We start from the raw sequence: 13,616 nt of genomic DNA, 5'->3' as shown, positions 1-13,616 counted from the left end.
AATTAATTTGCCAGTGTTTTCTTTTTTTATTTTTCATTAATTATTCCGTTCGTCTACATCTCGAATGATATCCCACTTCCCAGTTACTTCCTCCATCAAGCCCCCATCCGCCCTCCCCTCTATTTGAGAGTTTATATATTCCGTATCCATTCTTCTGCTGAGGGACATCTGTGTTGTGTCCAGCTTCTGGCTATTATAAATAAGGCTGTTATGAACATTGTGGAGCACGTGTCCTTGTTGGAGCATCTTTTCTGTATATGCCCAGGAGTGGTATAGCTGGGTCTTCAGGTAATATTGTTCAATTTTCTTAAGAACCGCCAGACTGATTTCCAGAGTGGTTTTACCAGTTTGCAGTCCTACCAGCAATGGAGGAGTGTTCCTCTTTCTTCACATCCTTGCCAACATCTGCTATCTGGTGTGATGTGGAATTTCAGGGTTGTTTTGATTTGCATTTCCCTGATGACTAAGGATATTAAACATTTCTCTAAGTGCTTCTCAGCTATTTGAGATTCCTTGGTTGAGAATTCTCTAGTTAGCTCTGTACTGCATTTTTAATAGGGCTATTTGGTTCTTTGGAGTCTACCTTATTGAGTTCTTTGTATATTTTGAATATTAGCCCTCTATTGGTTGTAAGGTTGGTAAAGATCTTTTCCCAATCTGTGGGTTGCCATTTTGTCCTAATGACAGTGTCCTTTGCTTTACAGAAACTTCAGTTTTATGAGGTCCCATTTGTCGATTGTTGCTCTTAAAGCATAAGTCATTGGTATTGTGTTCAGGAAATTTTCCCCTGTGCCCAAGTATTCGAGGCTATTCTCCACTTTCTCTTCTATTAGTTTCAGTGTATCTGGTTTTATGTGGAGGTCCTTGATCCACTTGGACTTTAGCTTTGTACAAGGTGTTAAGAATGGATTAATTTATACTCTTCTACATGAAGACTGCCAGTTGAACTAGAACCATTTGTTGAAAGTGCTGTGTTTTATTTTCCACTGGATGGTTTTAGCTTCTTTGTCAAATATCAAGCAACCATAGGTGTGTGGGTTCATTTCTGGGTCTTCAATTCTATTCCACTGATCTACCTGTCTCTGTACCAATGCCATACAATTTTTATCACTATTGCTCTATAGTACAGCTTGAAGTCAGGGATGGTGATTCCCCTAGAAGTTCTTTTATTACTGAGAAGAGTTTTCCTCTATCCTAGGTTTTTGTTATTCCAAATGAATTTGAGAATTCTATGAAGAATTGAGTTGGAATTTTGATGGGGATTGCAATGAATCTGTAGATTGCTTTCAGCAAGATGGCCATTTTTACTATATTAATCCTGCCAATCCATGAGCATGGGAGATCTTTCCATCTTCTGAAGTCTTCTTCAATTTCTTTCTTCAGGGATTTGAAGTTCTTGTCATACAGATTTTTCACTTGCTTGGTTAGAGTCATACCAATATATTTTATATTGCTTGTTACTATTTTGAAGGGTGTTGTTTCCCTAGTTTCTTTCTCAGTCTTTTTATCCTTTGAGTCAAGGAAGACTAGTGATTTGTTTGAGTTAATTTTATATCCAGCCACTTTGCTGAAGGTGTTTATCAGCTGTAGGAGCTCTCTAGTAGAAAATTTGAGGTTGCCTATGTATACTATTATATCATATGCAAATAGTGATATCTTGACTTCCTCTCTCCCAATTTGTATTCCATTGATCTCTTTTTGTTGTCTAATTGCTTGGGCTAGAACTTTGAGTACTATATTAAATAGGTAGGGAGAGAGTGGGCATCCTAGTCTAATGCCTGATTTTAGTGTGATTGCTTCAAGTTTCTCTCCGTTTAGTTTAATGTTGGTTATTGGTTTGCTGTATATTGCTTTTATTATATTAGGTATGCACCTTGAATTCCAGATCTCTCCAATACTTTTTAACATGGGTGGGCATTGTATTTTGTCAAAGGCAGTTTCTAATGAGATGATCATGTTGTTTTTTCCTTTAAATTTGTTTACATAAAAATTATTTTGATGGATTTCTGTATATTGAACCATCCCTCATTCCTGGAATGAAGCCTACTTGATCATGGTGGATGATCGTTTTGATGTGTCTTGGATTTAGTGTTTGAGAGTTTTATTATGTATTTTGCATAGATATTCATAAGGGAAATTGATCTATAGTTCTCTTTCTTTGTTGGGTCTTTTTGTGGTTTAGGAATCAGTATAACTGTGGCTTCATAGAATTGGGTAGTGTTCCTTCTGTTTCTGTTTTATGGAATAGTTTGATGAGTGTTGGTATTAGATCATCTTTGAAGGCCTGATAGAATTCTGCACTAAAACCATCTGGCCCTGGATTTTTTTTTTGTAGGGAGACTTCTAATGACCTATTTTCTTGGGAGTTATGATACATGGTATCTGTCTAGAAAATTATCCATTTCATCCAGGTTTTCCAGTTTTGTTGACTGGAAAGACTTTTGTAGTCAGATCTATTATTTTTTGAATTTTCTCATTTCTGTTGTTATATCTCCCTTTTAATCCATGGTTTTGTTAATTTGGATACTGTTTCTGTGCCCTTGGGTTAATCTGGCTAAGGGTTTATCTATCGTGTTGATTTTCTCAAAGAACCAGCTCCTAGTCTTGTTGATTCTTGGTATAGTCCTTTTAGTTTCTACTTGGTTGATTTCAGCCCTGACCTTGCTTATTTGCCACCATCTGCTCCTCTTGAGTGTATTTGCTTCTTTCTGTTCTAGAACTTTCAAGTATTTTCTCAAGTTGCTAGTGTATGCTTTCTCCAGTTTCTTCATGGAGGCAATCAGAGCTATGAATTTCCTCTTAGCACTGTTTTCACTGTGTGCCATAAGTTTGTATATGTTCTGCCTTTATTTTCATTGAATTCTGGAAAGTTTTTAATTTCTTTCTTTATTTCTTCCTTGACCAAGTTACCATTGAGTAGACAGTCGTTCAGTTTCCATGTGTATGCGAGCTTTCTGTTGTTTTTGTTGCTATTGAAGACCAGCCTTAGTCTGTGGTGGTCTGATAGAATATAAGGGATTATTTCAATGTTCTTATATCTGTTGAGATTTCTTTTGTGTCCAAGTATATGGTCGATTTTTGAGAAGGTGCCATGAGGTGCTGAGAAGAAAGCATATTCTTTTGTCTTAGGGTGAAATGTTTTGTAGATATCAGTTAGATCCTTTGGTTCATAACTTCTTGTAGCTTTACTGTTTCTCTGTTTAGTTTGTTTCCATGCTCTGTCCATTGGTGAGAATAGGATGTTGAAATCTCCTACTAATCTTGTGTGAGGTTCAATGTATACTTTGCACTTTAGTAACGTTTGTTTTTACAAATGTTGGTGCCCATGTATTTGGGGCATAGATGTTCAAAATTGAAAGTTTATCCTGATGGATTTTCCCTTTGATGAGTATGTAGTGTCCTCCCCATCTTTTTAGATAACTTTTGGTTGAAAGTCTATTATGTTGGATATTAGAATGGCTACTCCAGCTTGTTTATTGGGACCTTTTGCTTGGGAAAAAAATTTCCCATCCTTTTATTTTGAGGTAACGTCTGTCTTTGACTCTGAGGTGTGTTTCCTGTGTGCAGCAAAATTCTGGATCCTGTTTATGTATCCAGTCTGTTAGCCTATGTCATTTTATTGACAGAAAATTGAAGTCCATTGATGTTGAGAGATATTAAGGACCAATGATTGTTGCTTGTTTTTGTTTGTTTGTTTGTTTTAGAGGTAGAATTATGTTTGTATGTTTCTCTTCTTTTGGATTTGTTGTGTAAAAATTAATTTCTTGCTTTTTCTTGGGTGTAGTTTCTCTCCTTGTGTTGAACTTATCCTTCTATTATCCTCTGTAGGGCTGGATTTGTACAAAGATATTGTTTAAATTTGACTTTGTCTTGGAATACCTTGGTTTCTCCATCTATGGTAATTGTGAGTTTTGCTAAGTATAATAGCCTGGTATGGCACTTTGTTCTCTTAGGGTCGTATGGCATCTGCCCAGGCTTTTAAGAGTCTGTGTTGAGAAGTCTGGTGTAATTCTAATAGGTCTGACTTTATATGTTGCTTGACCTTTTTCCCTTACTGCTTTCAATATTCTTTCTTTGTTCCATGCATTTGGTATTTTAATTATTTAATTTTGTATTTAATTATTTGGTATTTAATTATTTAATTTAATTATTGGCGTTTTGTAGGCTTCTTGAATGTGTATGGGCATTCTTTCTTTAGGTTAGGGAAGTTTTCTTCTATAATTTTGTTGAAGATGTTTTTTGGCCCTTTGAGTTGGGAATCTTCACTCTCTTCTATACATGTCATTCTCAGATTCAGTCCTTTCATTGTGTCCTGGATTTCTTGAATGTTTTGAGATAGGAGCTTTTTGCTTTTTGTATTTTCCTTGACTGTTGTGTTGATGTTGAGGTCTTCTGTCTTCTGACGCTGATATTCTCTCTTCTATCTCTTATATTCTGTTGGTGACACTTGCATTTGTGACTCCTGATCTCTTTCCTAGGTTTTCCATCGCCAGGGCTCGCTCCCTTTGTGTTTTTCTTTAATGATTCTATTTCCATTTTTAGATCCTGGATGGTTTTGTTCAATTCCTTCATCTGTTTGATTGTGCTCTCCTGTATTTCTTTAAGGAATTTATGTGTTTCCTCTTTAAGGGCTTCTAATGTTTTCTTATGTTCTCCTATATTTGTTTAAGGGAGTTATTTATCTCCTTCTTAAAGTCTTCTACCATCTTCATGAAATGAGAGTTTAGATCTGAATCTTGCTTTATAAGTGTGTTGGAGTATCCAGGACCTGCTGTGGTAGGAGGACTGGGTTCCGATGTTGCCGAGTCAAACTGGTATCTGTAGCTTTTGTTCTTACGTTTGTCTATTGACATCTGGTTATCCCTGGTGTTATCTGGCCTCCCTGTCTTTGACTGGAGCCTGTTCTTTGTGCAATCGTGCGATTGTGAGATCCTGCGATCTTGAATGTGTCAGAGTACCTGGGGAGTCTAGCTGCAACTGGGGTGTGGGCTGTGTGGAATTGGGTCCAGTGCCGGGGCTCTGCTCCTGGCACAGGTGGGAACCGGAAGACAAGCAGGTCTCTGGCTGGGCTCAGGGAATCTGCTTCCCAGGCTCGCAGGGATTCTGGTATGCGGGGATATTGGGACAGGGTTTAGGGTCTTACCTGTGAACCTGGATGTGTCAGAATACCCGGGGAGTTGAGCTGCAGGTGTGGGCTGTGTGGGATCCGGCCGGTGTTTTCTTTAGGATGTGTATGTGTGTGCATGTCTTTGTGTGTGTGTACATGTCAGTGTTTGTGAACTTGTAAGAATTTCACATATGTATATAATACTCTCTGGGCATACTCATCCTTACAGCCTCAATTATTCTTCTTAAATCCCTACCATCCCTTCCCCCACTGCCAGTATGTCCTGGTCCTACTTTATGTGTTTTTGTTTTCGTTTGTTTGCTTGTTTGTTTTTGCTTTGGGACCCACTGAGTTTAACCAGGGCCATGTGTGTGAGTGTGGATGTGAAGGTGTCTGCTAGGGCTCCGAGCACTCACTGGTTGTTTCATTTGGGTTTGGACCTCCTACTGACCCCAGAGCTTACAGATTCCGCTGCAATGGCTGTGCAAATGTCCCAAAGGTCCTCCTGCCTCTACCTTCCCAGTGTTTCAGGTGCACACTGCTGTGGGCAGTTTTTACGTGAACGGTGGGGATCAAAGTCAGGCCCTTAAGCTGATGTGCAAGCGCTTTATCAACTCAGCATTCCCCAGTCTTCTAGCTGTTGAGTTTTGTGACTATAGCTACTAGACACGTCAGCCTATACTTCCAGATTTTTTTTGTATTATTTTAGAACCAGGTAACTAACACTGAACTCCTAGAATGAATTTGGAAGTGTTTCTTTGAAGTCTATTTTTTAAAAGTATTAAAATAAATGGTAATCAATATCTTACTATTTGGCAAAATTCACTAGTGAAGCCATGTAGTCTTGAGTTTTATTTTGCTGAGTGTTTTTGATTGTTGATTCTGTTTTTTTCCTGGATTTAGATATGTTCTGATTGCTAACACACGTTCTGATTGCTAATACCTTTGATAAATTTTTAAATTAATTACACTAAAATTGTATGTAGAACAAAGTGTTTTGACATATGTATACATTGTGGGGTGTCTAAATTACCCTAGTTAGCACATATATCATTATATATACAATTATGCAAGCAAGATACATGTTTTCTTTTTTCTTTTCTTATTAATCATTTATTTGTTTACATTTCAAATAATATCACCTTTCCCAGTTTTCCCCCTACAAGCCCCATCCCAAGCCCCCTCCCCTTTGCCTCTGAGGGTTTTCCTCCACCCACTCACCCACTCCTGCCTCACTGCTCTAACATCCCCCTATGCTAGGGCATCAAACCTCCACAGGACCAATGGCCTCCCCTCCCACTGATGTCAGATAAGGCCATCCTCTGCTTCATATGTAGCTGGAGCCATGGATCCCTCCATAAACACACATTTTTTTTAAAAAGATTTATTTTATTTACTTTATGCGTATGACTACACTGTTGCTCTGTTCAGACACACCAGAAGAGAATATTTGATCCCATTACAGATGGTTGTGAGCCATCATGTGGTTGCTGGGAATTGAGCAGTCAGTGCTCTTAACCTCTGAGCCATCCCTCCGGTCCCAGCACCATGCGTTTGTGATGAAAACAGTTAAAATCCTTCCTTTAGCATTCTCAGGCATACGAAGACACCATCACTAACTGTGGCTGTGTTGCGCAATAGAACTTTTACATGAGCTCCTCTTGCTACCAACGTTTTTATTGTTTGATAAAATTCTGGTTTCTTCACTCTCAGTTCCTAGACACCACTATTTCATTCCTTCCTGTGATTTCCACTTGTTTAGACTTTCTGTCTAAGTGACATTGTGTGATACAAACTTCCTGTGCTGGCCTTATTTCTAACTGACAAGGTGTCCCCTTCCTTTTAAAAGCTGGAATATATATATTGGGGTTTTACTGCTGGGAACAGACACGATGACCATGGCAACTCTTATAAGGACAACATTGGAGCTGGCTTACAGATTCAGAGGTTCATTTTATAATCAAGGCAGGAGCATGGCATCATCCCAGCAGGAATGGAGCAAGAGGAGCTGAGAGTTCTACATCTTCATCTAGTGGGAGACAGGCAGCTAGGAGAAGGGTCTTAAAGCCCACGACCATAGCGAGACACCTACTTCAACAAGGCCACACCTTCTAGTAGTGCCACTCCCTGGACAGAGCATATACAAACCATCATCTACGCTATATTTTCTTGACTGAGGAATTGTTGGACTATTACTTTGATCACAATATAAGCAAGGTTCCTTTAAAATCTGTACTGAAAGACAAAAGGGCAGAACTAAATTCATTGGAAATAAAATAAGCTACCAAACGTCAACATCAATTGTAACCATAGCAATGGAGCCTGTGTGGTATTGATGGAGGTTAGACTGTATTCAGAAATATGTCCACAAAAATAAGCACACCCATTATTTTTTAAATAAGGATGGAAAGACATTCAATGGAGAAAAGATAACTTACGATATTGGGCCAATTAGAACATTGGGGGGGAGGAGAGTAAGAGGAAAACTCTAAGAAAGTGAACTTAAGAGACCATCGACTTCAGTATTTTTTAAAACTTTTGATTTTTATGGTTGTAGATGAGATCACTTTCATGTTCTAGGCTAGACCCTGAGAGCCTACACTTGAAATGTGAAGCGCGGCCCACAAAAGAGAAAATGGTCCTTTCTATGAAAGAGAAGCTTGGGTTATCAGAGGAAGCCAGGCCCCAGAAATTGTGCAGGATGAGCGCATGCCCACTAAAAAGAACCTTTTGTCCTCTGTCTCCTCTCCTTTCCTGAATAAACGGGGTCCCTGTCACTTAGACCAGCATTATCATAAGAAAAAATGTGCTATTTCTCTGATTACCAGAGTCCCTTATTTCCTGAAAGTGCTTTAGAGTATTTTCTCCTCCCTTGCTGGTTCTGCCAAGCCAAGTCCCTGCGTCACAGCATGACAGCTCTGGAGGAGTGGAGGAGAGACTTCTTAGGATTCCCAGCAAGTATTTCTCCTTCACCCTGTGAACTAACCCTAGTGAGAGAAACTTTGAAGGGTGTAGCCAGCAGAAAGCTAAGGGCTAAGGGGAGGGGCTATCTCCCCAGTAGGAATATGACAAACACATTTTAAAAATGCCATTCTGGGATGGAGAAGGTGAAAATCTGGCTTACCTTCCCAAAGGGGTCAACAGTAAGCTCTTGATTGACAGCTCCCTTCTTTCTAGAATTGTCTTTCCAGGAAGCCCAACTGGTTTGTTAAAACCTTTCTCTGCATGTGAGTGGACAATGTGCAATGGACGTGTATAGTAAATTTATTTCAAAGTCCCCTAAACAATGCAACCTTTGATACCTGGACTCTACTTAGTCTCAGCACCTTCTCCTCTTTTTAAGGTTGGTGGACATTGAAAGTGAAATGATCAAATTCTCTGGCATCTACGCAGGAGTCGGCATGACCGTACTTATCCTTGGATACTTTCAAGTTAGTAGCGCCTCCATTCTACTGACAGACAGACATCTGGCTTCCTAGACACCAGGAGGAAAGAAATGGAAGCGCTGCCTTTTAACCTTTCAGCTGTTCAGAAACTCTTAAGAACTCAGATCTGCATGTGAAGGCTCTGAGAGGGTGGGGAAGATTCAGAGAGCGAGAGCCCAGCCTAGGCAGGGGCATGTGGAAGCAAGGGCTCCAGGGGTGGTATTGAGTGGAGGTGGGTGGGGTTGGGGGGAGTGGGAGTGGCGAAAGGAGGGGTAGACTTTTCCAGCTAAGGAGCTGCCTGACTGACGTCCTCTATCTGCCCCGCTCTTCTCAGCAAAGTAGTGTCTTAGGCTGGGGCTGAGGAGCATAGAGAGAGCCAGACATTGAGAGACGGAGAGAGCAAACACTATTTTCCTTTTCCTGTCTTTCTTTGCTAAGTCTAACCAAGTGTCCTTTTAGTCCAAATTCTGTAATTTTAAATCTGATTTTTTCTAGTCCTAGGTGATAAAAATTTTACTAAGAAAAATATTCCACATTTTGTCATCTTCTGTAGAAAAAGAGAGATGATTTCTCCATTTTCACTTATCCAATGAGTTCAGGTAGCATTTGCTGTAAAGTGAAACTGGTCCATTTCTCCTATTCTGGCTTCAGTTTTCATGATACTTGATTTACCAAAAAAAAAAAAAAAATAGGAGAAATAAATCAACAAATGAGATTCCTATGAGATTCCTGCTTGGATCATAATCTTTTGGCTTAAATTGCCCCCATGTCATTTCTTGAACACTGTGCATGGATATATACACAAGGAGGAGGGAGAGAAGGATCCTGTGAAGTGGATGAACAGAGAGCATCCATTTCCTAGTGTGGACGCCCTGAACCTGTTTCACTTGATGGAGACAGCGAAACCCAATAGGTCAAATTCAAATGGCGGCCTGTCCACCTGCCAGAACTGGAGTTAAAGCTAGATCCTTGCTACCCCGCAAATGTCAGCTTACCTCCCCAATTAGCAGGGGTGTCAGAGCTCATACCACCGTGTCCAAAAGAGGCACTTTGTCAACGGCTTCCTTCTTCTTTTCAGCTAGTCCCAACCATAACCACCGGAAATGTGGTTTTTCAGAAATAGGAGAAAGAATAGACGAATCTGCTTAACCTGCTCAGTGTTACTGTGCTAAACACAGCTTTGTCTGTCTCCAGATAAGGTTATGGGTCATCACTGGGGCTCGTCAGATAAGGAGAATGAGGAAAATTTACTTCCGGAGAATAATGAGAATGGAAATTGGGTGGTTCGACTGCACTTCTGTGGGAGAGCTGAATTCAAGGTTTGCTGAGTAAGTAGCAGGAGCAACTAGGTTATAAAGTATCATTTAGATTAAAAAAAAAACCCTCATGGTGTTTTGGCAACATTTTCAGTTTCGATTTGATTTGCTCTGTCTCATATACTAAGAAACATGGCTACCCATGGCTGTCCAGTAGGGGAGAGGTGGAGGTGGAGGTTTGAGGTCACTGTCGACTATACAGGTATTCAAGGCCAGCCTGGGTCACAGGACACCTTGGTTTTATAAATAAAAATAGATTAGACTTTCATAGAGGTGGCATTTTCATAGATATTAGTTTATTCTATAGTCACTACAAAAGACAGGGTATTACAATTTTGCATGTAGACCATTGTCACAGGAGAGGGTTTAGATATATGAGGTTATTTGACATAGGGTAAAACCGAGAGATGGATGAGACAACCTACACACACATGGAAAAACCATGCTTAGAAGTCATTCTTTTGCTATGCCTATGGAGGCACAGAGAGAAACCTCCAGATAAATTCTGAAAGTATCTTGAGAAAGTTAAAGACAAAATAAAACAAGCAAAAAATAAGCAAATAACAGACTTAAAGATAGCTTAAAGTAGTTGGACCCTCCTGAACTGAACTTGAAGTCCTGCAAAAGTCATTAACTATATTGTGGAATATATGAAGGAGGCTTTCAGGACTCTCTCTCTCTCTCTCTCTCTCTCTCTCTCTCTCTCCCTCTCTCTCTCTCTCCTCCCCCGTACCCCCTCTCTTTCACACACACACACACACACACACACACACACACACACACACACACACACCCCTCTATCTCTGAACAATACTCCTAGCAACCCCAGATTCCCACCTGTATCGAGTACACTTATAGATCTTTCTGTACAATGGGATATGTTTCTCCTACCTTGACAACCACCATGCATATGATTAAAGTCAGATGCAATGCAAAAAGAGACATGTCTAGTGGGAAAGAATAAAAAACGCCAAAATCTATTGATAAAAATACCATCCCAACTATTCCCCCTTAATAACCATCCCCTTAATTTTAGAGTGCACAGAAACCGGATCTCAGACCATGTGATGTGGGGCCCTTGAGTACTATCGGCCTATACAGTCTGTACGCTGTGCTGTCATTTCAGTCTGAATAAAGCTACCTCTCTTCTTTTGCAATTCTGTGTGAACAATTATTTTTAGTTCTTTAAATAAGAGGCCAAGAACACTTGTAGACACCGTCGGCCAGTAATGTCAGAGTGGATGATTTGGGGTCCAGAGTCCAGAACTTGCCTTCCTTCCACCCTCTGTCACCAGATGCTTAACCCCACTAGAATACAACGGCTAGGCTCTGGGTGATGGCTTGAGTTCCTTCTTGCTATTAAATACCAACCCTTTTGCTCCATCTAGACAAGAAAGTAAGGGAATACTCTCGGGTTTATGAGTTTAATGCAACTATATTCAACCAATATTCCACAATACTTTCCATCCCTGCTCTGAAGCTCTGAAGTACCTTGAATCCTGGTAGAAGGCATAAAATTAGCCAGCAAAGAAGTGATCCAAAGTAACACATATTGGTGTTTATTACACTGGGTACTGTTCCACATGCTTTCACATAATTACTGAACTCTAAGGCAGGTTCTGCTGTTATCGTCTCTTTATAGATGAGGAAACTGTTACCTGGAAACCTGGATAATTCTCTCAAGAAGAGCTTATATTCAAATTCAGGCTATGGTCCCAGAGTCTGTGTTCTTAGTCACCAGTCTCTACTGCCTATAAATAGAATATGACAAACATAGACAGACAGACAGACAGATAGACACACACACACAGAGAGACAGAGAGACAGATACAGAGAAAGATTTATAGACAGACAGGTAGGCAGACAGACAGAAAGGCGTATTTAGATTAATTTATTTGCTATGGATATGCAGGGAGGTGGTATAAGTTCTTCCTGGGGATAATCCAGAGGTTTGGAATCCACATCAACTTACAAAGTCGAGTCAAGACACACACAGCTGACTGTAAGAAATGAGGTTTCTATCTTCTTGAGGTATGAGAAATCCTGGAAGGTGAGACAGAGTCCTCACTTCTCATTAAGGAGTGACAGCGGAATGGAAGCATGTGACAAAGAATGAACTGTTTCAACAAACACTTGAACTGACAGAATTCAGTTGTATTGATCTATACCTCTCTTATTTCTAGTGATATTGAAAAAATCAATGACGCCATTGCCGACCAGTTGGCTCATTTCCTCCAGCGCATGTCGACGGCTATGTGTGGGTTACTTTTAGGGTTCTACAGGGGTTGGAAACTAACCTTGGTGATTCTTGCTGTCAGCCCTCTCATTGGCATTGGGGCAGCCGTCATAGGTCTGGTAAGAGTGCTTTGTTGTGTTTTTTTTTTTAATTGTGCTTCATGGAAGTTGTACATTTACATGCCCAAAGGCCAAAACGTGATGCTTCGGTGACTTCCCAAGTGTAGTCACTGTGATTATCATTGTATTGATTTCTAATGTTTGATTACTCCTCAGTATTAAATTATGCTCCACAGCATATGAATTAATGATGTTTTAGTAAGATAAATGTTATTCGGCGGACAGCAATCTACTGCATGTATTCTGGGTCTTCTATTTTGCCAGGTACTTTGTTAGAGGTTTCACACTCACTATCTCTAATTCTTTTTTTTTTTTTTTTTGGGTTCTTTTTTTCGGAGCTGGGGATCGAACCCAGGGCCTTGCGCTTCCTAGGCAAGCGCTCTACCACTGAGCTAAATCCCCAACCCCACTATCTCTAATTCTTACGAAGAAGGAAAGTGTTAACATCATTTAAGATTCAGTCAATGGAGCTCACAGAAGCAAAAAGAGCTATCTAGCAGTTCAAGGGAACCTGATGCCTACTCCCGCCTACTCTCCAGCAGCCCCTTTGCTCATGCTCAAAAGGGCACAAAGCAATGAGTACTCCAAAAAAGGTTTCCGCCTTTGCAGCTGCATCTCCAGTCCATCTAACCAGTGTCTGGGTCAGATCTGCAGATTCAGTCAAAGTGTCTTCTCTGTTAGTACCTGTCCATTACCTCACTTACTCAAACCAGGCCCATGTGTGGAATAAGACTTTCCGAGTCACCACTGTTAAAAGTCTCCCTTGGTTGGAGAAAGTATTAGTTTTCATCTTTAGAACACATTTAAAAAAAAATCTTACCATCACAGGTCATGAAGTGAGGCTTGCTGAAGGCTTACTATAAATAGAATTCAAAGGGAACATTCGAGTAATACTCAGTTGTCATTGAACAGCAGCTAATTATCACCACAGTGATGGTTTCTGGTATCCTTGCAGTCACTGATCATCACACTTAAAGGGATAAGAGTAACAGTAGCAAGGAGCTCCCTTCACAAAGCCATAGACCTGACCAGTAACAAGTGTGTATCCCTGAAGAGCAACACATTTTCCCCTTCAGAATCTCAGCCCTATTGTGGTAACAGGGGTAACAGCCTAAATCGTGTGATAACTTGGGGATGTTGTCCATGTTCTCCATTAAGTACAGTGTCTGGCACAAAGAATCTAAAAAGAGATATTTTAGTATTGTTTTTAAAATCCGTAAGACTGTGCAAGTTTTAGAACTGACTTTCCTACAGACCGCTGTCCTGCCTTGCTCCAGAGAACCTCAAATTCCACTGAAGACCCTGAGGGGTTCTGAACATTTTTGTTCAGCTTTTATTTTTCTTTCTATAGTCACCTTAACTTTTTTCTTCAAACCTGCAATAAATTAATACACATATACTCGTGGGTTCCTG

General features: G+C 40.1%; 1 protein-coding gene across 5 annotated transcripts in view; it reads left to right on the top strand.

Annotated features, from left to right (window-relative positions):
- Abcb11 (ATP binding cassette subfamily B member 11) overlaps positions 1 to 13,616 on the top strand; it is a 95,416-nt gene that overhangs the window by 24,129 nt on the left and 57,671 nt on the right. For all 5 annotated transcript variants that reach the window (NM_001431473.1, NM_031760.2, XM_087654663.1 and 2 more), the window contains 3 exon segments: positions 8,451 to 8,538; positions 9,727 to 9,860; positions 12,032 to 12,203. In NM_001431473.1, coding sequence (NP_001418402.1) covers positions 8,451 to 8,538; positions 9,727 to 9,860; positions 12,032 to 12,203 — 394 coding nt within the window.

This window comes from Rattus norvegicus, chromosome 3 (assembly GCF_021556685.1).
Source record: "Rattus norvegicus strain SHRSP/BbbUtx chromosome 3, alternate assembly SHRSP_T2T, whole genome shotgun sequence".
In the NCBI taxonomy this organism is placed as follows: domain Eukaryota; kingdom Metazoa; phylum Chordata; class Mammalia; order Rodentia; family Muridae; genus Rattus; species Rattus norvegicus.
The sequence above is the reverse complement of the archived record's forward strand: the minus strand, read 5'-3'. Positions and strand labels throughout refer to the sequence as shown.